The sequence below is a fragment of the Balearica regulorum genome, chromosome 1 (genome assembly GCF_011004875.1).
Source record: "Balearica regulorum gibbericeps isolate bBalReg1 chromosome 1, bBalReg1.pri, whole genome shotgun sequence".
Lineage (NCBI taxonomy): Eukaryota > Metazoa > Chordata > Aves > Gruiformes > Gruidae > Balearica > Balearica regulorum.
The window spans coordinates 80,375,489-80,400,922 of NC_046184.1; the positions used below are offsets into that span (position 1 = coordinate 80,375,489).

The 25,434-nt window shown below is 42.4% G+C and overlaps 1 protein-coding gene across 6 annotated transcripts in view; it reads right to left on the reverse strand.

Moving 5' to 3' along the window:
* The window catches only part of LOC104640762 (potassium voltage-gated channel subfamily KQT member 1), a 537,282-nt gene that overhangs the window by 60,620 nt on the left and 451,228 nt on the right, over window positions 1-25,434 (reverse strand). Inside the window, exon 17 of one of the 6 annotated variants that reach the window (XM_075761071.1) lies at window positions 4,259-4,368. The exons of the other annotated variants lie outside the window; for them this stretch is intronic. Within the exon in view, the coding sequence (XP_075617186.1) occupies window positions 4,333-4,368 (36 nt within the window). The 3' untranslated portion in view covers window positions 4,259-4,332. Of the gene's footprint in view, window positions 1-4,258; window positions 4,369-25,434 lie in introns of those variants that run through there. 6 annotated transcript variants of the gene reach the window in all.

Consider the following 25,434-nt stretch of genomic DNA (forward strand, 5'->3'; position numbering starts at 1 on the left):
CGCTGACATTAAAATGTTCAGATTCATTTACTTCTCTGCATGTCATGCGGTGGAAAGACGAGACGGATTTTCTTGCCTCTGGCCCAGTCCTGTCTTCCTGATCTGAAGATGTCGGCATCACTAAAGCGTCTTGGCTTGGCATTTGTTTTATCTCTTGTTTGCAAAGATACTGTTCTGAATAGTACTTTCTTTTTTTTTTTTCGTGGTACCAAACACAGTGTATTAAAAGGGAAAAATATTAGTGGAACAGACATTTGTCTTTTCTGAACAACAACAACCAGAACTGTTGACCTACAGCCTCCAGCTGTCTTAGCAGACAAGCTGTCCCAAGCTGCAGAACAGCCATCCTTTCTGTAACCAGCGTCCCAACACTCCCATGCATTCACACACTGGCATATCAACAACCTTGTTCACTTCAATGCTGATTCTTCAGATTACTCAAAAGTACCCAACACAAGTTAATGAAAATAGCAGCAATATTTGTAGTCCTTGATTCAGCTATTCAGCTATTCTTCTGCTGGTACTTACAAGTTATACTTGTCTGTACTGTATGTTTTTTAAGAGTGCCATTAAATTAACGTTGACAGTTAACATCAATCAGAGAGGCAAGAGGAGGAAGAAAAGTTTTCTGTTATGGCACAGCAGATTTAATTGCACAGAAACAATGCTTGATTTTTGAGTGCTCACACCTGTAATGCTACATTGACATATTAACGTTCTTTCTTTAATACATAGAGTTAAAACAAAAAACTTCCTTAAAATCCCAGCCATCCCTCTGCTGTCTTGTAGTTCAAACCAGAAGTCAGGAAAGGGAAACTTTGAGTTATGCAGCTTAATATGGCTATGTTGCACACCTGATATAAATCAGATTAAAAAAAGTTAAGCACTGGTCTTTTTTTATTGTTGTTGTTTTGTTGTTCTTTATTTATTTAATAACTTGGAACTCTCCTGAAATCAGGTGGCAATCCCTTTTCTTCTGAAGGACCTCACTAGAGCCACTTCTTAATCAGAAATGGCTGTACAGGAGCTCCTAATGGTGCAAACACCCAGTGGTTAAGGCACCTACTGAGAAGGGGTCAGTTTTCTCCTTTGCCTGAGGGAGGAACACTCACATCTTTAGTGGTGACTGCTCGCACAGCTGGGAAAGAAATTGTGCCCCCACTGACGCCAGCTAAATGCATCTTTCATTGCTGGTAGTCATGTGGAGTAGGCTGAGCTGGGAATGACCTTAGCCCCTCAGGATAGCTCAGCAAGTGTGACACTTGGAGGGGAGAAATATATGCCTGACACCCCACAGGAGCTGAAGTCAGATCCCCTGTAGCCGGAGGAACATAGTCATTGTCGAAGCAGGAGTCATGCCACTGCTGTCACCCTCCGGGCTCTGAAGGAAAGCCACACTGACCACAGCATTTCATACAGAGCATCATTCAACGGGCTTGCTCAGAGATTGCTGAATGAATCTAGTCGTTTGTGTGAAATATGTAGAAAAATGCCACATCTGTGGTCGTGATAGGGCTTAACCATGAGGCAGACACTGAGCAGCACAGTCGTGTCAAAGACCAAGGCATGCTGGGCACACCCCGAAGCACAGATGTGAGCACATCCGCACGCTTCTGCTGCAGGTGCTAGGTCTAAGTTTTGAGTGGGAGGTGTAAAGTCTTATTTTGGGTGCCTAAAGCCTTTTATAATTCTAAATAAACCTACAAAAAGCCCATTTAAATCCATGGCAACATCTTTGTTAATGACAAAGTCAGGCTGCTACAGCTACACTGACCAGGGCTTGTACAGCCAGAGTGCTCTGTATCAAGGAAGGAATACTTAGACAAAAGCAGGAGTCCCAAACACAGTGTCTACATCACCATCAGTGATGGCAGCAGCAGGCCCCTTTGATTTCTAAGATGTCCCTTCACTCTCCTACTTTCCATTCCCCGGTTCCTAGTTAGCCCACGTAACCTTCCTTCTGCATAACCCCCTGCAAACTACAGCCTTAAATGCACCCCCTTATCTCCCCAACCACGAGCATCGCATTGCTCACTCCAGCCATGATCTCACATACCTAAAGCGCACGGCATCTCCCAAACCTCTGCTCCGGTCCTGCCACTCAGACAAGGGTTCATACTATCGCTCTTGGAAAGAGCACCACTAGCATTGGCAGCAGCAAACCAGATAGGTGCTCAGATGCCAGAAAACACCTTATATTTGTGTGTTCCCTTAGAACTTGCAAATTAGCAGAGTTGGAAGCCTTTGCTACCATTCCCTAACCCAGCCCTAAAAAGTGGTTTATGTGTGCATTAGTGAGATGGCAATCATGGGATGGGACTCCCAGTGCTAATGATGAAATCAGCCCCAGGATCAAACGGCACCAGCTGTCCAACAGTGCCCAGCAACACTCGCACAGGAGTGCGAGGCAGCAAATGAAGAGCACTGTGTTCAACCAAAATTACAGAGCTGATGTAGGCACCCTGATATACCCAGCACCTAAAACTGGATAAATTCAGTGTAATGCCTTGTAAAAATCTGTTTGTCACTTCCAGATGCTCGTGCTTGTAGCTAGTTACTGAGCTTGGGGGGCTCAGATGTAAGTAATTAATATCCTAGCCCTGGTAACATTCCACTTTCTTTCATTCTGATGAAGCATCACATTGTAAAGCGGACAACAATGAAAAGCACGTCCATTTTCAAATTGTTTAAATATATTAATCATACAAGCCAGGATAGATATTAATTAATAATTTTTTAACTTGGGGGGGGGAGGGAATAGCTGACGCAACTGCGCAATGTCACTGCCAAAAGTCCCTGTTCTTTTAATAACTGTGTATGAATTAGAGGAAAAAAAAAATCTTTAGCTTAGTGACCAGACCAAAATGTATTTTTACAGCTGCCAAGGTTCTCATTGAAGATATAAACCAGAATCTAAAGGGATCCCGTGTATGTGTGTGTTGCATTAAGATATCCTCCTTACAACAGCACTAACATTAGTTTTGTCGGAGGCTGAAGGGGAGGGTGAGGGCTTGGCAGCAATTGCACCCTGGCCAGCGCTGTTAATACATCCAAACAAAATAATTTAGGAAGACAAGTTTCATGTCACAAGTTGCTGTTTTATTTAGCATGTGCATAACGGCTACGAAGGGGCTGGATTCCCTCCTCTCTTCCTCAGGTGGTGGATGAGGCTGGGGCTGTTTCTCCTGTGAGCAAGCACAGGGACACGCTGGTATCTCGGTCTGTCTCCCCCTTCCCACCTTATCCCAGTTAGCGCAGGTCAGATGAAGGGATAGGTGCTGCAGTAATCTTCTCTCTCTATGCTGTAAGATCTCTTAAGGAGTCTCTCCTATCCTCACAATGTCCCAAAAGTGGTTGATTGAAAAATGAGTGGGCAGTCAGGAGTTTGGGCAAAGGGTAAAGTTCAGTCTCACCACTTGGCTGATGCAAGTTCAGTTTCAAGGGCTACTGGGAAACAGTGTGAAACTGAAACTCAGCACAGAGAGCGCTCTGCTCATGCTATTTTTGCTAACTGAAAGCCAAACATTTAATGCAGTGCCCAAACATATGATTTGGGAGTGACTTTGAACTGCTGAGAGCTGCCAGATTGCAAGCACTGGGGTCCGAAGCATCTTGTAAGGACTCAGCAACCCCCCTGCACCTGGGGGTGGGGATTCATAGCCAGCTTATGCGGATTTAAAACTGACAAAACAGGAGGCTGTCCTGCCTCAGACCGTGACGCAGCACCCTAAATAATGTCCTCTGAGGTCAGTGTGTTTGCAGGATGGTAGCCTTGGTGAACAGGATGGCAGAGTCAGTAAGTAACACATGTCCCCGTGTCGAGCCCAGTTGAACCCGAGGAGCTGTTCTCTGGGTAATGTTCCCCCCACTATTTACCTATTATCTTATTTTTGTGCAGACTGGTGTTGATTGTCCTATCCCCTGCAGTCCACATTGCAAAACAGAAGATGTCTGTCACTCTCTCAGACCACACTGATGCCATTCAAAATTACTGAGCCCGCTACTGCATACACTGGAGAATTACCCTCTGTCTGCTGAAAGCAACACAGGCATTTACAGTGGAAATACTTTATAGTCTTGAAGCTGTTTGTCTTTTAGTAGCTGGACTTGATGCATTAACCTACTGCTCACAGGGATCTCATCAAGTGGGCATGATTGTCAGACAGTAACATTTTTGTCCAAATCCAAACCCAACTGAAAGATTTGACTTTCTACGATCCATCCAGACACCACCACCTATAGAACGAATTTTCTTTTATTGAAGCATTTTCTTTCTCAGGGGCCATATTTCCTTTTCATTCTGCCATACAAGCTCCAAGAATGATCAAAGTCTCAAGTGGAATCCCAGCTGAAACTGGTTACAAGAAACTGGAGATAATAAAACAAATATTGTAAGACCCCTAATATGAGCAGCTCTCATAAAAAATGAGCAATCAGGAAATATCTTTGCAAGGCCTCTTTTAAGTTCGTTTAGTATGTCTATTACATGAGCTCTGAAGATCTGATGTCATAATTCTCCAAAAGTACCATAATGCTGTTTCCACTTAGAGATTTTCAGCAAATTTTGCAAATAAACAAATGGCTTCATGACATCTATTAAATTCAAAATGAATGAGATGAAGATACCAGAGCAAAACAAAGTACACTGTAAAAGAATAGTCGCAGAATATAAATCGCAGTTTATAAATTGCAGATTATAAATCACAGTCTATAAATCACAGATGTAAATCATAATTGTCCTTCAAAATCTCCCACCCAGACTTTTGAATTTCTTTTCCAATGCTGATGGCCTAGCCCCTGTTCAAATTATCACTTGGCACTTGTAATAAATTCTTAAGATGAATGCAAAAAAGGAATATTAGTTTTTTCTATTAATTGTATTAGAAAAGGCATTGAAATGAACATTTGAAATATACCCTTTCACATGAATGGAAATTAAATGTAACCCTCTTCCTTTACAGTCTATTTCTCCTACTTTTAACAAAAAAGTTCAAAGAAATAAGAAACAGCTCTGGGAGGGCAAGTAGTATTCTAACATATTTTCCTGGAGAAAGTAATAATCTGGAATTTTTTTCTGCAGATTGAACCTGAAGCACATTTGAAAAATGGTCAGGAGCCATATGTGTGAAATCTTCAAGGAATATTAAGGTTAACAGGCTAAATGTCTGCCTCTGAGATGCTCTAGAGGAGGCAGATTGGCTAAATGATGTCCAGTCTTTGAAAACCTGGATATACTCCAACTTGGTGCTTAGAGAAACGGGCCTTAATGAGTCTTTGGTATCTCCGTCTATTGTTCAACAGAACATCTTGAGCTGGGTAAAAGATGGATATAATTTGTGAGGATCTAAACCTAAGGCAGCAGCTCTTGCCCTCATGCGCACTGCTTCAAAGGCTTCCTGTGAAGCCTTGAAGATCAAGGAAAAAGGAAAGATCAAGGAGAAGGGAATGAACTATCTCAGTCTGACCTGCCCTTTGGCCAAGCTGTCTGGGGAGGTGGCATGTGGGGGCTTTTGAGCCATTCTGCTATCGAACCCAGCAAGGGAGCTTGAGGTCCATGGACCCAGGAGTTTGGGTAGCATTGCTTCTGCCTCTGCCAACCTCATCAGCTGCACCGTCACAGGGACCGGAGGTTTTGGGAGGTCACATGCTGCTGCTGCCACAGAGTCGCACTCTTTCTCTCCTGCACACTAAAAAGGGAAAGGTGCTTGAAGGTTTACCTCTTTTTTACCACCTGGCTGGAAGGGAATGCCCAACTACTAGCAGAAAATACAGGGCAGAAATCAGGACTAAGAAAGAACGTGGCCCTCAGTACAGGACAAGTTTCTGGAAGCCCTCAGCTCTATCAATTTGCAAACTGTGAAAGTAAACAGCAAAAAAAAAAAAAAAAAAAAGTGGACAAATGTAGTCCATGCCCCCCCTTGACTCTATGCAGTCTGTAAAGGGTCTTTTTAATCCCGACAGCAGAGCTTCACCACTGCTGGTGGTCCCAGCTGCCTTCCTGCTCCCAGGGGAAAAGAGGAAGAAGAGGTAAAGCTACTGAATGGCGTAAGGAAATTTTTAGTGCCATCTTCTGAAAGATGATTAGATGGAACACATTACACAGACTCAGCAAATGCCTAAAATTCCCATCAGGTTGGGTTTGATGATGAGAGGGTCACCTTGAGTTTATGAAGTTCTAAGAGATTTTTAGAAAGTATTATTAAGCCCCAGTGAAAACAAACATCGAAACAAAAAAGGCAGCTCTGCTCATGTCTCAGTATAGTCTTGCCTCCAAGAGTACACTATTCCTGACCACCTTAAATGCCTTTAGAGTCTGCTGTTCTTTGTTTCTATTTTGCTTCACAATTGCCCCCAAAGTGAAAACTACTTCAAATGAAACAGAAAAACTGATTAGCAAGTTCTACCAAGTGCAACATCCAGCCTCCTGAATTTGGACCAAGCCAAGGAACATAATGGAAATTTTTACTGTGTATGAAAATGGTTATTGTCACAACTTCAAAGCTACTCAACCAGTTTTCTGCATACTTAATCTGCTTTTTACATTTCCCTAGTATACTCAAAATATATTGCCAGTATGTCCAACCATTACAATAAACATGCAGTGTTTGTGTTGGCATCTAAGGCACAATTATGCATTTGCTTGTTTGCTTTTTGAAGCACAAGTAAGCTGCGCCAATTTTCCTGATACTTGAAAATGAACAGAATGGACACTTTTGATCCAATAAAATTTGATTGAGAGAGTTATGAACAACTAAAAAGCTGTGCTTATAGATAATAGAATGGAAATTGCATTCAGTCTTCATCACTGTGATTTGCTGGTGCACAGCCATAATAAAACATCTTTAGTCAGCTTTGATGGCAGATGCAAGTCTGTTACTCCGATGGAGTCTGTGGGAATAGCCAAAAGCCTTTGTCTCAGAAGTGGAAGGGTCTCCAGTATCCTTTCTGAACAGCACTAGCCCTCTAAACTAAACACACCTTTAGTCTAAAGTCTTATGCAGCCATGGAAGATAATGGAAATGAAGGTGCATGGCCAAAAATCCTATCCTGCCCTGGAAAAAAAATTTGAGAAAGCTCACTATCTATGGCAACACTTACTGGAATCCTCTCATAAAACAAATGAAGTGTGGGCTTATGGTAGCCCCAGATGTGCCAGGCCTCCTGAAAAGAAAACGAGAGAAAAGGTAGCTTCTGCTTCCTTTAGGCAGGAAACAACAACAGTGAATTATCCAGTACCGAGCTGTGCTGCTTCTGGTACCCAAACCAGTTCACTTGAAGCCATCGTAGGTCTCTCTGCCCTCTTCTGCAACTGAGAGTCCCTTTGGGTCTTCCTTAAATGAACGAGAAAATCAGCCCGTAGGTTCTCAGTCCAGACTTCCCTTCCACGAGGTAAAAGTTAGGAACCGTTTGGGTCACGTAGGCTGTATTTATTTTGCATTGCTGTAGCGAGAAGGAGCTCTAGCACGGGGTGGGGGCTGCTGGGGTAGGTGCTGTGCAAGCAGAGAAGGGCACGGGTGCTTGCTGCAGGGTGATGGGGCCATGCACAGCCCTGCAGCTCTGGCAATCGACGCTCTTTTGTTGCGTTGAGGAAAGCAAACTAGGTCTTGTTAGCATTTGGCCTTAGGAAGAAAGGGTTAATTGCCCCAGTTTTTGCCAGCTGGGGAGGCACTGAGCCAACAGAAAATTGGGAGGGGAAGCAGGACAACCAGCTCTTCGGAGTGGGAGAGAAAAGAGGTTGCCAGGCCTCACTGTTTGTGTTTATATTTCTGTTTTAAGTTCTGCTTTGAAATAAAACACATTATTACACCTCTGCAAACTACTGAGTTTTATAAGCCAGCCCCGCAATACAGCCTACGATCTCACAGAAACAATGTCTATGGGCACATGTAGGAATACAAAGGCAAAAGAAGATAGGCTGTGGTCTCAGCAGCTACTTGTGCTGGCAGGAGTGAGTATCTGCATAAATGCAAAACTAGGAAAACATCCATTTGATATACTTTCCAAACTGCAGCTTGATTCAGTCAAGGCTCTTTTCATGCTCTGCTCCTTTGTTTCAGTCCTACTACTGCTCGTTTTTCAAATTGACTATTTGCTGCAGGAATTTTGTTTTAATTTAGCAGGCAGCTGGAGCTTATTAAATGCCATTTTCCACAGTAGTATTTTATATCAATACTTGATAATGGCACACCTGTAAACACCCTCTATAACGAGCACCTTTAGGCACCCGTGGAATCCGCCTGCTGCAGTTGGTGTGGCAGGGATGCCGGGTAACAATGGCGTGGCAGCTTAAGCCCAAACTTTCTTCAATGCATTTTTGCCCTGCTTCCTAATCTTGCCTGACATAATGTTGAAAGTTATTACTTAGCTGCATAAAGGAAACCATCTGTCAATTATTTACCTGCTTACATGTGGGACCAGGTACCCAGAAGCTGTTACTGCAAGCCAAGGCAAACGCCCTGCTTCCAAGAAAGCAGAAATCTGATTGCAGTTGTCTGATTGAACTATCTATCTGGGTAAATCAATAAAAATCTGTTCTCCATCAGAGAACAACTGAGATTCCTCCAAATACCATTTTTGACATGCAAGTCACGGCTGTGTAGCCCTTACATTTCTCATGAGAGCTCTTGGAAAATAAGATTTTTAGCAGCTGTAAGTAAGTATTTAAGTGCACATCTTGCTGAATAGCTGTATGGAGATCGCTCATGCTCATCTATGAAGTGTATCTTCCTCATGTTGTGTAACAAAAATGCTGACATCTGAGCTCCAGTCAGCATCCAGAGTGCTCCTGTCATAAGCTACAAAATTTACTGCTTCTCCAGTTTTCCTGGCATGAAGACTGGACTCTTCGGAAGCACTTGATGTCTGCTGAAGTCTGGTCCTGTCGGAGTCACTATGAGTTTATCACTAATTTCAGTGGAACTGGACTCTGAATAGAGGGCTTTGGCTATGTGTGCCTTGACTGAAATGCCCATTTTTGTCTCTTTTCCATCCTGCAAATAACAGGAAACTGTACCAAAGGTTTTGTGAGAGTGCTCAGAAAGACCCTCTGGGAAAAAAGTCATTCTTGAAGAAACTTGTGCTTTCCTCTCTCATGACCTGTAGGCAGATTATTGCCAATGTTACTTCATACTAGATATTTTCTGGTATGGTTGGTAGACTCATGTGAGGTCTGTGGATTTCTTATTGGGCTCCCTGGAGCTTACAAAGAGAAAACCAGAACTTCTTAGATTAGGCTTGTGTGCTTGAATTTGCTGTAGCATAGTCTTCAGTGGATACTGGCCCCCTGGGTTCAGAAGACTGAAAACCAGTGGTTTAGACTGGCCTTGCTTAAAATTAAAAGATATCTTTTGATAAACAGAGATTCTGTCATTTAAAAAACTGGCTCATGTTGTCAACTTTTTCCTTTTCTGTTGTGATTTCTTTTTTCCTCTGGTAATCTCTAAGCAGAGGTTAGCAGTCCTGAAACAGAGTTGTCTAGATGGCTCTTTACTGACACCCTGGTCCAAGTTGGGTAAATCTGATCAGTTTGGTGGGGGTGCCTTGTCTGAGGCTTACTAAAAGAAAAAAAGCCTAATTCCCAAGGAATTTACATTATATATTAGCAGCAATATTGCCAGACTTGGGGAGAGTTAAAACACTTGCTAATAGATAATTCCAGGCATATGTTACTCACTTCCCTGCAGAAGGACTGAAAGCTTGAGGAATATATTTTCCCTGTCCCCTCATCCTCCCCAAATGGGACGGATTAATAGAACTGCTTCCTTGAATTACTCGCAAATCATAGCCGTTATAACTTGAACTTCCAGAAATAACATGCTAAAGATTTTGTAGAAGATAAACTCGGATTACATTTGCTGTAAATAGTCAGCATTCATGTAGCAGTGTGTCAGCTACTGGAATAACTGTGTGCTAGCCTTAACTTTGCAGATGATCTTTTCTTTGCGGATGCTCCATCTTTTCAAGAATAAAAAGAAGAGGAAAACAAAACACACTTAGTGTTGGTTACAGTGAGATCAGTTAGGTCAGTGCTGAGCATTTTTGGAAATCCCAGACAATGGAAGCTAAAATGCTTATTGTGCTGGCTGGATAGGAAAAATGTGGAACCTATAGAAGCCAGAAGCAAAATGGCCAGCTTAAGGCAGCATTATCGGCAGCTGCTTTTCAGTCTTAAATAGAGAGTGCTTTTTAAGGAGGTCTGTTGGGAATACTCCTACAACTAAGTGAACCCATAACAGCGTGCTGACGATGACTAAGTAAATGGAGATGGAGGAGGAGAGTTCAATGGCTCCCAAAGGAGTTGTCGTATTTCTTTCCAGGATTTCTTGGACAGAAGTATATGTCTGAGCTGTTTGCCTTCATAATGAGTATGGTCCTTGTGAGACCTAGTAGGTGTGCACTGCTTCAGCGTTTTGGTGTGTGCAATGGGTCCAACACACTCAGCACACCTCAGGCTCAGTGGCTGCACCTGTACCCAAAACATAGGGCCAAGCCCTGGCACCTGATCATCCCTGCTGTTAAATTGCTACCATGGCGCTGGCTCTGTCTGGGCCAGCTGCTGCCCTCCCTGACAATATGCGGACACGGAAGCACTTCTCTGTTTCGGAAGGTAAAATAGGATGGGTGGGAACTGTGCTGAGCCCTTTGGCATACGTGCAGGAGAATGGCCACTGTCCTGCTTTGTTTCATATTAAAAATATGACCCCTGTGTACAGTGGCAAAGCTGAGCTGGGATGCCTTTTGCAGCACTACAGGGAGCCTGTCTGAGATGTGCGGTAAGGGGATGTCCTAGACAGTTGTACAAAATCTTCAGATTTTCCTGGGGCAGAAAGAGAAAATCAGAAGAATTTGCATAAAGGATATTCCAGGATTTACAACTTCCTTTCAGCTGTTTTTAATGACAATTTTGCAAGCATCCTGTGTTGCTCTTGCATACAAGATGCTGCACAGTCAGCACAGCAATGTAGAAATCACTGCCTGGTTATGACTTAAGCATAAACTCTACTTACAGCTCACAATCCAAGGATGCTCAGACCTAACCATAGATGCTGGTGAGATCTAGATCCTCCTCTTTTTGGCTCTTAAACCACCTCTCCCATTCAGGACGGGCTTTCTCTAAACCCTTTTTTTTTTTTTTTTTGGTCAGTTTATAATCTCTTTTTCAGCATACTTAATTTTTACCTGCAGTGGGAGCAGCTTGACAACACAGAGGACTACTGTCAGGGGCACACATGCTGCAAATGCCATTGGAGGCAAGTCAGCCCTTTCAAAGACATTTTTAAAATATCATCTCCACAGCTTGTGTGGCCATTTGTTAAAAACAAATGGCATTTGGGGAGTCTGGAAACCAGGAGCAGCCATTAGGTGGATCTAAAATATGTGTCATCTGTTTAGTGTTGTATCCCCTTATGCACTGTCTCTTCTCAGGCGGCCAGTCCCTCGAGATTTGTGAGATCAGAGGGAAATAGGAGACCCATCTGCAACCTGCTGATTAGCGAGTCATCAACAGATTATCTCCGTACAAAGGGATGAGGGTAATGGGCTGAGGCCAGCTAAGTGCATATATGGTAGTGAAAGCACCGGTGCCACATGGATGGGAAAGACCAGATGATGTGACTTCTGGGGAGGGCACCTTTAAACGGACACAAAAAGAAGGGTGGGATTGTTGGGTGAGTCACTGCAGAATACTTGGCGTCGATAGTAAATCAATGGGTTCAGCCTGGTCTTGCGGTTTCCTTTCTTTCTGGGCACAGATCTCCACAAGCCGGAGGAGCTGGTGGGTGTACGGTATTTGCAACCGCTTTATTTTCTCTGGGCTAAAAATACTCTGCAAACTTTGGTTTTATTTTCCATTCCTAACAGCTGAGCCCTAGTCTGGAGGGAATGAATGTGTTATCCCACTGTGAAAACATCTAAACAGGTGGAAAGGACAAGGGAGGGTAGAAAGGGAGGGTGGAGAGTCTGATTTTAGACAGACATTCTGTTTCCCTTTTGAAAACAGAGTGAAGGTCCTACAGGTTATTTTAAACTAAAACTTGAATTATCATTCTCATCTGTTTGCTTATGTGAAAGAGCCTTGTGTTGGGAGACATCAGGAAGAAAATAGTTGTGGAGACACTTTCAGAAGAAAGAAAATTGTGCTGCTGTTTCAGTCAGACCCAAGCGTTCTGCCAATAAACTTCATTTTTCACCTGTAACTTCTGTTCTGCCAACTGGAGTCTCCCATACAGCTTTGGTAAAGCAGTTTCATTTCTCTTCTTCTGAGAAAGCTGTTTATGAAAACTATCCTAGTTCTGAGACAGCTCTGCTGTAGCATCTCAGCGCTGACTGGTGGTGCTGTTTCTGTGCCACTGCTGCGCCTCAGCGCAGAAAAGACTATTGAATAGGCTGAGTTGTGCTAAATGTTATGTTTTCCATTTTTCAGTAGGGAAACATTTTCCACTGAGAAGCATGATCCTGCCTGATAAGACTCTCTTCATCCAAATCCTGTCTGGATTGCAAGTAAGTAAGTCTGCAAAGGCAAGGGCTAATGCACTAATCCATTCTGGTACTGTATGTCTTTATAGAAGCTTTTTTAGAAAAGAATAATAAGAATAAGGGTCTAGAGACTTGTACTATACAGAATGTAATCAATAAAGTTATTCAAAGTTTTACACAAAAGCACTCACACAGATCATTAGGGCAGAAACTTTAATCCACTGAGGTTTAGAAATGAGGAATTTCTTAAGTAGCACCTGAGATTTTTTTTTTTTTCTCTCCAAGCCTGTGGGGCTTTGTGGATTGTAAATCCTGCCAAAGCACTTTTTCAAATAAATATCGGGGAGGAAAAAAAAGAGAGGAGTAAAGGGAAGCCAAGCTGAAATCTGATAAACAGCCCCAAGATTTCAGCCCTTTCAAGGGTCACTGACTATTACCCCAAATTCTCCCCTAGGTCATGGAATTTAGTAAATAATCATAAACAGTAGGGTGGAAAAACGGTGTTGGTGAGAAGAACAAAGCCACACTGGTTTCACCTTTCCTACACCCAAGCCTTTGGTTAGGCTTTGAATTCCCTTAGATGTGTCTCTTACAATTCATACTTTTTCTGCTTATCATCTAACAAGGGCTGGCTACACATTCCACCTGCCCTTCCTGAAGGACAGGTCGGGGCTGTGTGAGCCCTGGATTTGCCTTGCTTGTCCAACAGCAGTTTTCTGTCTTTCAGAAAAGGCAGCTAGGCTAGAGGTAGGCCAATGGGTCAGACACAAAAGGATGGGCACTCTTCCTCTGGCAGGCGAGCTCAGCTTGGAGCGTGCTCTTACCGGGGCTGAGTCTTTCTCCGCAAGACCATCAGCTGGAGTGCACCGGAGGCAGCCCTGTGTGCCTGCTATCAGATGAGTAACACAGATGAATGATGTGTTGGTCCACCAACCCAGCCTCAAGACTGTGCCTGTGCAGCCCTGCAGACATGGCCGCAGATTAGGCATGAGCTCCACAAGTCCCTGCAGCTGCTTCCCGGTGCTCGGCACAAGCATGGGCTGGAAGAGCATCCTGGAGGTGGGTACCAGGCTGAGTTAGCACAGTGCCTCTCGCTGGCGTGCGGCGCTCTGGCAGAACGCTCTCGGCCAAGGAATTCAGCTGCAGAAAGGGCTTTGCTATGTGACAGTTCACCTGACACCAGGTATGAGTTGTCCTGGTGAACAGGATTGGGAGATTCCTCTCAGTCTTCTGAAGAATGTGTGAGTGAGAAGGAAGCAAAGGGGTTGTGGGGCCCTTGCAAAAGATATGTCAGGACCATATGTTGCTCTTTTGGCAGCTTCTACTGCTGTTATCATTTATGTGTCCTGTTTGGACCGAAGCAGAGAGAGGACGGAGAGGTGGACTAGCATGTGTGAACTATGCGATAAATGAATGAAAATGCACATCTAGTCTATATGCCATACTTGTGTAACCCAGACTGTTTCACATATTGCCCATGCATATTTTGCACATAGTTTATTTGCAGTAATGTTGACATCAGACTGCTTGCTCATTTAAGTTGTTTGTATTATGCCTGCACAGTTTGTCTGGTGACAGAATAAGAAAGAACCTGTGATATATGGTCCTCCCCCTCCACCAGAAGAAGATCTGTGTCCTCTACAGCAGAAACTTAGGTATGCCACTGTTGTAGGTCAGTGTTTTTTAAACTGCTTGGTGAGGCTGGGTGCATGATCTATAGCTGTCTGGAATAGCCATATTAACCCAGGACTTGCAGACTCATTAGTTTTATGTGAGGCTAAGTTCATTTCAGGACTGCCAAAGGCCTGTTGGTCTGGCATGATTAAGAAAGGCTGATTTAGGCTTTAGGGGTGTCACATCTGCCCAAGGGTAAGGGAGAACATGTGTTTGAGCTCCTCAGAGATTGCTTCTATTTCATATAAGCCATCAGAGCAAAAGCAAGTTGGCAAGTGAGCGTTGCTGCCTTCAGCAGGTAAATGGAGATTGTTACGATTCATTCAGATTCCGCTACAGAGCAGTTTCACTAATGGCCATTAAAATGGATTCAGAATAAGATCAAAAAAAGTACAGGCAGAACTACTGTTTGGTTATGTCACCACCAACAGAGGTATTTTGACTTCATCCTGATTACAACCACTTACACTCAAATCCTGAAAATGCTGTGATGTGGGGGGCTGATGTTCTAGAGCTCACCCGTGAATTAAAAGTGAAGGAAATGCAATACAGTCAAAGCCTAGTATAATTCCTCATTTGGGGACAAACCAGAAGCAAGTGGCAGAGGGAGCAGAATGGAGGAAGATGGCTGGAGAAAGAAAACATGAAGAAGAGGGAAAAAATTATTTTGCTGCCTGACTGCTGATTTCAAGGTTAAACAGAAATGATGAAATCAAAGTGCCCATTAATTCTAACTATTCAATCTAACTTAGTTTGCTAATGCTGCAAACCCACTGGTTCACTTTTATCTAAAATTGAAAAAGTGTAATTCAAAGCCTGTTCAAAGAGAATAATGAGATAGTCTGGAAGCCCATTACCTAAAAACCAGTTACAATTATATGTTATCTGTGTGGACTCAAGTTTTTATTAGCTTGCATTTGCCCTCCAGGGCATCAGACAAAGGCCATCTATTTGTTAGTCTTTGGAGGAGAGCTAAAATCAAGCTGTTTTGGACAGGGTTGAGGGCAGGACTCCCATATCTCTCTCTGGGATTTCCTAGAGAGACGTAAGCATGCGTGACTTATGCACTGACTTTACCCTGTGCATGTGCTGCACCAGTGATTTGCAAATGCATGGCTAGACTTCTCTGGGGTTTGTAGATGTCCCTGTATGGGCTGTAGCAGTAGCTCTGACTTGGGTATAAGACTTAAAATCTTATCCTAGACAAATGGCCGAAAATGTGGTGTTTTTTTTTTTTTTTTTTTTTGTTTGTTTTTTTTTTTTTTTTTTTTTTCAGCTGAGCAAGATTTCTGGACAGAAAAAGCTGGAATCAGACATGGGGGAAGCAGGAGGAGAGGCTACTGTATCTCCTGTTGGTTAAATACCACTTGCTCTCGTCTGCTGGTGGCTGCCTGATAATCTTGTCTGAATTACATATATAATTGCTGTCAGAGTACTTCACGGCTTGTGTAGAGGCTGTGTAAGTATGTTAAATAAAAGTAAGTTCATAACATGTTGGATGGTTGAAAGTTGCTAATTCTTACTTTGCCCGTCATAAGCCCAGTCTCTCCCTCTGCAGCTGTGATTTAGTGACAGGGTACTGTTTTGCAGTCTCAGATTACTAAGTCTCTGAGTACAAAAATCAAGTCCTTACATAACTCAGTTGAAATTAATTGATTGATTGATACTGGTGATTTGAGGTTATCCTGTTAAAGTGTTTTTGCCAGGACAGAAAAATGTGTCATGGTATGTTTGTTTGTATGCTGTGGACCATAAATGAAAGAGTTGATTGAACTGTTTTATATAAAAAAAAAAAGGTAATAGTATCTTGGCTGTCAGTACTCTTTGTATCTTTATTGTCTTTGATTCTTTATGGCTTTTGCTGGATTCAGTTGACTTTGGATCAGATAGTTACTAATTCCTCTTCAAATCTTTATGCAAATGACAACAGCAAGTTCACTATGTGTGTGAATTCCCTAATCTTCTGGGAAAAATTTAAGTTTACATTGTAAACCAAAGACCTGACGGTAAGTTCTGAGGTTAACTTCTGCCACCCCTGCAAAATGATTGTTTATCAGCCATCTGATGTGTTTCCTTGTCAAACTGCTAATATGAGGAAAAACAGGTTGTGTGTGATGCTGTGTGTAAGCTTAGGTAGCCACTGGCAAATGGTGACTTTTAATAATAGACACCACTACAAGAAAAACACATGTAAAATGCTGCCCAGCAGAGGATGTTGGCTGAAGACTAAAGAAAAGGATACTCAAAGATGGAAAAACTGTTACTTCAATGTCTAGTGCTAACATACCACCTGTGAAAAAGAAGTTCAAGGTTCCCCTTATTTAAGTTGTTTAGGAAAAGAAATGCTGCAGGGGTGGAGCACAGGAGGAGATACAAATCTCTCTGCAGGCTCTCTAATACTCGAAAATAATAAATACTCTGGAAGGAGCTCCTTGCAAAAAAAAGTTTTAAGGAAAAAGGTGGGGAAGCAGCCACTCTAGTCTGGATTCAGATCTACACAAAGCTTAAGGACTGTGGTCATTAAAGACAACTCCTCTAGCAGACCTTTGCAAGTGACATGGAATAGTGTCACTGTTCTGTCACCATGCTGAGCTGAACTCTTACATGCTCTGGCTGATGTGATCAAATGAATGTTTCTTCCACTCAATTGCTGCTCCTCTGAAAGTATCAAGCCACACTCTCTGGGATGAATGTAGAATTTTGCTCATTATTATTATAGATTATTATATTTCCTGTGCCAGTCACTGGAAACCTGTTTGAAAAGACATAGATCCTTGTGGAACAACCCCCAGAACCTGGACCCCAAAATATCCCTCAAAAGGCTGCATGATGGTAAGTGCTGGGTCATTCTGAAGCACTCCCAAGCCACGACTGTTATTTTTCTCTGCTAAAAATCATTAAAAATTTCTGAGGAGGAACACAAATAACAGGGATGAAAGCCTAATCTTTGTCAGAGATCCAAACACTGACTGTATTGTAGTTTCAGCACGGGCATGTGTCTGACATAAAATCAAGGAGGCAAATAAAATGGGAGCACTCAATGCGATCGTGCAAAACTGGGATTTAACCCTTTTTCACCCTAACCAGTTGCAGCCTGGAGTGAATACCGACCGTGTATTTTGTAAAGGAGTAGTTGGTTTTGTTTTTGTTTTAAAAAGAGCATTCAGATCAGCTGAGTTTGAGCCAATACTGAAAACAGAGCTGCCAAATTTATCATTGACCAGAAGATTTGTATGGGGCCAAAGGAGGTTGGTACAGAGAGATTAGAAGCAGATTATCAGCGTGCTTTTAGCTTTATCTGTTTCTAGAAGCAAATAATTAGCCTCAGACACAACATCAGCTTTAAATAAGTTTTTAAATCTAAATTATTGGCGTGAAAAGACTGATAAAAGTTATAGGGACCGTTATTTCTGGCAGAAGACATTAATTCCCAGAGGAATTAATTTCAATCAATGTGGTTTCCATAACAGTGCTACATTTTTTGCCAGGAAAAGGCAATTTCATGAAACTAATTTAGTTCCTTATTTCAAATCCTCTGTGTAACCTGCCTGAAGAAAAATGAGGGAAAAGAGGCAGTGCTGATGTCAGAAGCTAGCTCATTTACCTTCTGGAGCTTTGTTACGAAACTGAGAAAATTGCTGATAATGGCTTTCTTTAGTAGATAAAGTGGGTTGATTCATCCTGGTTTCTGAATTGCACGTGACCCAAAAACCCCAACCGAAGCACAGCCGGCTGGCTCCCAGCGCGAGTGCTGTGAAACGCGCGCTGCGTAGCCAGGGCCGATCTTGCCCACGGAGAGATTGTCACCCCGGGGAAATAAGCATAATGTAATTGGGAAATGGCGCTCGTTTGCGCTCGTGTCATGCGTGGTCCTAAATGTGGGTCGCCGATAACTTTGGAAATGAAGGGAACGCCCACGGTTTGTCAGCACTATCCAGGTTTCCTTATGATCGTCTTGACAGCCTGGATATCTGATGTCACCTCTTTAGCGTAAACAGGCTTGCGGAAAGCATTATAGGATTCTTCGCAATCATGGGGGAAAAGTGGGTGATTTTAAATTAGTATGTTTACATCGTTTTTCAAAGCCATGAAGATTCAAGTTGCTTCCTTATGCTCTGCTCCCTGATGTTGCTTTGAAAGCCTCGATTGTAGAAATTAAGGACCTTTCTGGAGAGTAGGGAGAAGTCCTTTTGCGTATTTCAAAACTTATAAGCATTTATTGGAAAAAATAATTTAAAAAAATTGCCCTGTGTCTCAACAGACAAATGAGAAATGAAAGAAAACATTTTATGCTGGGTTAGACACTGCAGATGATTTTTATAAGACAAAACTTTATGCTGCTGGTACTCCTACGCTGAAGAATAAGAAATCAGGGCTTTTCATCTACATGATGGGCCAAACTTGAAAACTTGCTGACTTTGTCCAGGCTCCTCCTTTCCTGGGGAAAAATCTTGCCCATACTATGCCCCTAACACTGTTAAGTTTTCTTTTGCCTCCCCATTTTGGGTGTCCTCACCCAGTGAAATCTGCATTGCCAGCTGAACGCAAATCGTTAGGAGGCCAGACCAGAAATTAAGACCGAGGTCTCCAGTACGTCTGTGCCAGGAGATCATCTCTGATCTTCCCGTTTGTCAGGGAGAGCTGAGATCACCTTAAATGACAGACCTTGGTGCAGGGGTAGGACTGGCAGATGTGGATGGAAGCACCTCTGCCGCAGGAGATCCACAACCAGGGCTTTTAATTTCCCATATGACAGCGTAGCCTCCTGTCCACCTCTGGCAGCCGGGTCACACTTGGTGACTTGTGGACCATCTACTGCTTCTTTCCGAGGTGATCTCGTCTCTTCAGCTCACCGAGGTTTTAAATCTAGAAGTTATAGGTTCAGTTGTTTCATCAAGAAATCCAGGACAGCGCTATACCTAAAAAGGGCCTTTTTCTCAATAAAATGCAAGTTTAAACCCAAACTGTCTCCAAGTCACTTGATAAATAAGAAGCTGCATTTTTTTCACAAGGATGACTTGATTTCTCTGCTCAGAGCCATCATGACTCTGCTCCAGGGAAGATGACAGCCACGTGCTTGGCGAGGCGAGGTAAGAGCCATGTGTCAGCCCCACTGCCGGCTCCCGAGGCAGGGCAGTGACTTCTGCAAGTGCACAACGCCTGCTCGGACGGCAAGAGCTCACCTCGCTGCCTCACGGCATCCTAAAGAGAGAGGGCAACTGCTGTGAGCTGCACAGACGCTCAGCGTTGCTTCCCCAAGGAATGAAAATAAAACTGCATTTCTTAGTTACAGTAAAAGTGTTTACAAATCCGTGCCTGACTGGGGGGGGAAAAAAAATTGACACAAACAAGGCCTGGCGTATGCCAAATATATGAGCTGTTCTAAAAGTACGATGTGTCATGGGCTCATTATTCATCAATGCTTCATCACACTGAGTTTATGGTGGCATTAAAACTGGAGAAAAAAAGATGTCATTTACATGAAACGCTGGAGACACTCCCTCCACCCTTTGATTCCTTCAGTAAGCTGGAAGGAGGTTTGTGTGCGCATGAGAAAGTGTGCTATACAATGCCGGCCTTTATTCTCTTCTTGAATTACTCATACTGTGCAGTATGTAGCAAAAAAAAAAAAAAAAAAAATGTTTGGGGCTTATTTTGCTCTTAAGAAATAACAGTGAAACACTGAAGCAAAGCTACAATGCATGCAACTGGTCGTTGCTGGAGTTTATTTTTCTAGGGGTTTTTTTTTGAGTGCTAGTATCTCTTTCTGTGCTTCACAGTGAAGTTGTTACTTTCCTACGTCCACACAACAAGCCAAATTCCTTCCCCAGCCCCCTAAGTCCTGACCTCGACAAAGGAATGACTGTTGTCCCACTGCACGAGGTTCTGCGGGCTGTTAAGCAACTGAGGTGGAAAGCACCGGCCGGCCGAAGGGAGCTGGCGCTGAGGAAGGGGCTGGAAATTTGGGCCCACATCAGTGTAAGGGGTTGGGGCAAGGTGGAGAGCTTTGCTTGAAAAACGCATCTCATTGTAATGCAGTTGTCTAGCAGAGGACTTGCACGTTTGATAGCTGACCTTCCCCAGTTTTATTTTTTTTACAAATCTAGGGTTTTGCTCGTGACAGAAAAGGGTGTATTTTAAAATCCCAGCCAACACAAAGTAAGGAGGAATATGAGAGGCGAACAGGACTGTTGCAGCGCTGCCTCACAGCCGGGGGACCACGCTCAAAGCGGGGCACGAGAACCCACTGGAAGCACACGGAAGACAAAACGGGGTGCGTGCCTGCACATTTGCATTTTGTGCTGACGTCCGCCCTAAAAAATTCAGATGGTCGTGTTTTGACTGAGTCGTTTGGCCATCAGCTAAGGTTTTAAGATCATTTGATCGCTCATTTTGGAGGCTGTTTAGTTTTTCAAAGTTCATTTCCTAATATAGGCAAAACACCAACTTCTTTTTTTTTTTGCATTTTTGTGAAGAGGGGAGAGTCAACTTTTATTACCTATGGCATTATCCATCTAAGGTTTCTTCAAGCCCATGCTCCAGTCCGACATAACACAATAGACTGGACTGGCTCCAGAAGAGTTTGTTTAGTCCCATATATAATTATTACCTTGTAAACAGGATGCACCTTTAAGTTATAATTTAAATATGATAAATGGGCCAAACCCAAGAGTTTTATTATCCCAGGACACAGTTATTACCAACTTAACAGGAAACACCTGCAAGTTATTGTTATAATTAGAGATGGCTGAAAAATGGGGAAATCATTTTGTGGAAAAAAAATAGAATTATTGAAGTTATTTTCATTCTTAAAGGTTCAAATGTATCCATTTGGGCAGAATTTTATGCATCCTTTTTATTGAAATCATGTTTTAATGTTCTCATTTGCAGAGAACCGTTACACTTTTCCAGTGAGAACTAGCTTTTAGATAAAGAAAAAGTACTAAAAGGAAATTGAAAGCCCATGTAAATTTAACGTTTCACTGAAACAGTGATCAGAGGTTTTATTCAATAAAAAAAGAAACAGTGTGGACATTGCGGTCAGCAATTTTTGTTCCCTCAAAAAAGAATATTTTCAATTGAAGTAAGAAAATGTCAAGTTTTGCTGATGATTATTTTACTGGAAAGTCTCATAGGTTCTTCCTCCTGCCCGAAGCTTTTCAGCCCAGGCGCTGCGGTGGCGGCAGCTAAGCTGCCAGGAGGATTGTTGCCTCCTGCCCCTCAGCGCTGCCTCTCTGGCTGGCAGTCACCGTCCCCTTCGCTATGCGGGCTGCGCTGCTTTCTGAGCGTGCTCCGATGCACAGCGGCCAAAGTAAATCACGTTAGGAAAGGTCTGCTGCTTAAATGTTACAGGCACCGTCCTCAGCCTTCCTCCCTGCAGCCTGAGTACTTGTAGTGGAGCTGGCTTCAAACCTCAGTCCTCGCTCCAAACCTCATTCACGCTCCCTGGTTTGGAAGCTGCTCCATGTCCTGTCAGTGGGTCTCACAGAACCACAGAATGGTTTGGGTTGGAAGGGACCTCAAAGATCGCCTAGTTCCAACCCCCCTGCCATGGGCAGGGACACCCTCCACTAGACCAGGTTGCCCAAAGCCTCATCTCCTCATCTAAAACGCTCTTGAGAGCCCATGAAATGACTTGGGACTCAGGACTCAGTGAGGAAAGCGGTCTCAGCAGCAGGAGGCGTGAACTTTACTGTAGAAGACTGGGGGATAGCTGCAGTGCATTGGTGAAAGGTCAAGAAGCATTTATCATTAGCGTGGTAACACTTTGAGGGGGCTTTCCCGGTAACTCAAGGTTGATGTGGTTTTTGAAGAAACTATTTCATTTCAGAAAGTTCTAGAAAATCATTTGAAGTTGTTTATGGTTTTGAAACTGTTATTGTTGTTTACTTGATGTACTACTACTGCTGTCACGAGAGCTGAAATAGACTATTTTATTTTAAAATCATGAAGGGCATAGAGTTTTATTATTCTCTTTTCCAGATTAAAATGTCTACTGTGTGTGCTGTGTGATAGGAGGGCACGATATGCATTGTCTCAATGCTCATTTTAAATGCTGCTGCTATGCTAATGTGCCATTGTCAGAAGCTTGTCAGATGTATAACCACAAATATGCATGCATTTTGAATGACACCATTAGTCTAAACCTTACGGAGGGTGAAATGCAACATTTAATGGAAATAGTTTCATAATTTTTTAAATAAGGCTGCATTAGATTAAGGGAGCATTAGTAAATTAATTAATATTGAAAATGCATAATGATGTTTTAATGAACAGATAATCAATCACAATAGATTAATGTAGAGGCAAACAGTTTTTTTCTGACTTGTTAGTGGTACGGTTTGTGGTGCTGCAAAATTTTGAATTTAATAACATTTTTTTCAGTAGGAAAAGGGGACATAGTTGGTGAGCAGTTTAATGAAAAATCTTTTAAAATAATGGAATATGTCTGTAAGGGATAATTGTGAAAGTCTTTGGGTCTCAGATGACTTCCATAGGCCTGGGACTGGGGCTACCAATCTGTGGAAGTTTGTGGAAGGCTTTATGAATGTTAACCAACATACACTGTCTATTTAATCTTCCTAGACTAAATTAGGAAGAGTGTATTTTATAAAAGCACTTTTAATGTAAAATGTATTACACTACTTTAAAGCAGGATGATGTTTGGACAAAAACACTTCTCCTTTTTGTGATATTAGCAGAAAGACAAAGACCAGAAAGCCAAACTGACTGGAAACTGTGGTAAACAAAAATGAAATTGAGTTATCTACATCCTTTTCTTCTTGCCATATTTAACTTGTCATTTCCCTTTAAATTCAGATTCGCCTTCTAAATGTGCAAAGGTGAAATGTCTTATTACTCCCTCTTGTTATATTATAATTATTGGCTTTTTAGTTTTGCTACAACTAAATGGTGAATAAGAGAAGTGACTCGAACACATGCTGCTTCTCTTTTCTCTGGTACCATCAGACTTTCCCATTGTGCATGCATAAGTAGGAGAGGACATGACTGAGTAATCAAAATGAGTCACTTTCTATCTTTAGTGAAATAACCCTCTGTTCAGCATTCCCCTTTGCCAAGTAGCAGGCAGCAATTGCAAGTAGGTAATTGCACTGCTAACACATGCCAAGGCTCAGATAAGAACCAAACTGGGTACACGCAGCGTATTAACAAATTCTCCAAGCACTGACTCTGCAGAATAAGATTCAGCATTTTCATCCAAGATAATATGCTCTAATTAACCAGTGCACGGTACTTTACACTAAATACAAGGCTTGAATAGAACTTTGGGAATGGGATAATGGAGGCTTATTAGGTTAATAAAGAATCATGTGTTCCAAGGCTGACTTAAAAACACGATTAGACTTCCTTTAAAATAGGCCAAAGTATTTTAGATTTAATCAGTCCCCTGGAGGTTATTGAAATTATGAAATAGGTTTGGCAATCGATAAGTGACATCATTTATGCTGTTCAGAAAATGAAAATGCTCTAAAGAAACACCAGGAGCTTTGGTGGCTAAAAGCCACCTTAAAACAGCCTCAGAGACTGGATGGTTTTTGTCCAGCATTTGAAGAGAAAACATTTTATTATGAAAGTGAGAACCAGTCTCTGATGCTGTGTAAGCTTTCTGTAACAGAAAGGAAGCTATATGTTACGCTATCTGGCTTCATTAAGATTATTTGTTGCTATTCCCTGGGAAGACATTGCCTCTAGGTCTTTGACTTGAATTTAGAAGCCATCCAAAATTGCTTTGTTGAGAAACCTTGCTCGAAGAGCTGCGGTGTATGTACTGGGATGAGGTTCACTGGTTCACACTGGTTAAGTCTAGACCTTCAGTCAGAGGATGCCTTGCCCAAAGCAGGGGACTTCAGCTACGTGGATGGGTTAATGGCATCTTACAAAATTCTTCCATACTATAGAATGAAAGTGTGGTTTCTCATCAAACCTGCAGCTGGAAATATTACACATTGTAGTTGTTTCATATAGTTCCAGGGGCCACTTTTGCATCATCTGGTCTACAACCTTGAGTATCACAAGTGGTTCATCACCTGTGAACCACTACTGCAGTGCTCTCCCTACTGGCCTATCCTTAAGCCCATGTGGCATCTACCTGACATCACTGGGGCGCCTTCAGGGTGGCTGCAGATGTCGGGACACAGATGTCCAGGCACAGGGAGCTCATTTCAAAGCTCTGTGCTAGATCTGTGGGACTTCCTGCATGGACACAAATTCTTTGAGGCCCCAGTCCCACAAAATGTTGGGAATTTACTTTCTCTCGTCAACTTACAATGGTTGCTGGAGTGAAAATGTGTGGGATCTCAACACTCATTGGATAGCATTGTCTGAATCCCTCCTTGAGTCTGTTGTGACTGAATGACACAATAGCATACACAACACTAATTGCCTTTCTTTTGGTTTTTTTGAGGGAGCGATTCTTCTTACACATACACCCTGAAATGTATTTGCTATGCCAGCAGTCTGTTCCATTATCCCTGCTTTTTATCAATTCAAATTTTTCTTAGCTGCTGAGCCAAACACCCCAGGGCCTGATCATTAGGCAAAAATCTCACCTGAAATCAAAGGGAGTTACAGCCTCAAGGGTGGGACTGTCTATCATGAATATTGAAAAACATTATCAAACTGCATCATGCCATCACGTATATGTAATCAGAAAAGACAAATGTATTTTAGCCTTTTTAGTGGAAATAATATTTAAAAAGAAAAATACCGGAAGGGTGGGAACACATCTGAGGAAAGACTCTGCAAGTAAAATTTGGCTCATGTGACTAGTTTGATATATTTACAGGGAATTATTTCTAGGGCTGGGGCTGGCAGAATTTAATCTCTCCTTTGCAGTTCTTCTCAGATTAATGTGAATTTTCTCACATTTTGAAAATCAAATATTCATCCAGTTTTTTTCAGTTTTTCTCCACTTATCATCCATCTTTCCTCCATCTGAGCTGAAATTAAGCTCTAGTTGACGCAAAACTATTACTTGAAAGACTGTAACTCTCAATAACTGCAAACAAAATGTCTTCAAACAGTCTAGCCTAACAAGGAAGAAACTGTTCTCCTGCTAAACCCCACAGTTATGCAGTGAATATCACCGTATTTCATTGCTAGCTTCTTTAAAAAGTCTTAAGAGAGAGTAAGTACATGGGACAAATCCAGACTTGTAGAAGGACTCCCACATGCTTTGCAGTGAACCCTAATTCCGCTGCATATCATAAAATTAAAATATTAATATAGTCGGATCTGTTCCAAAACCCCCAGCTAGAGATATGC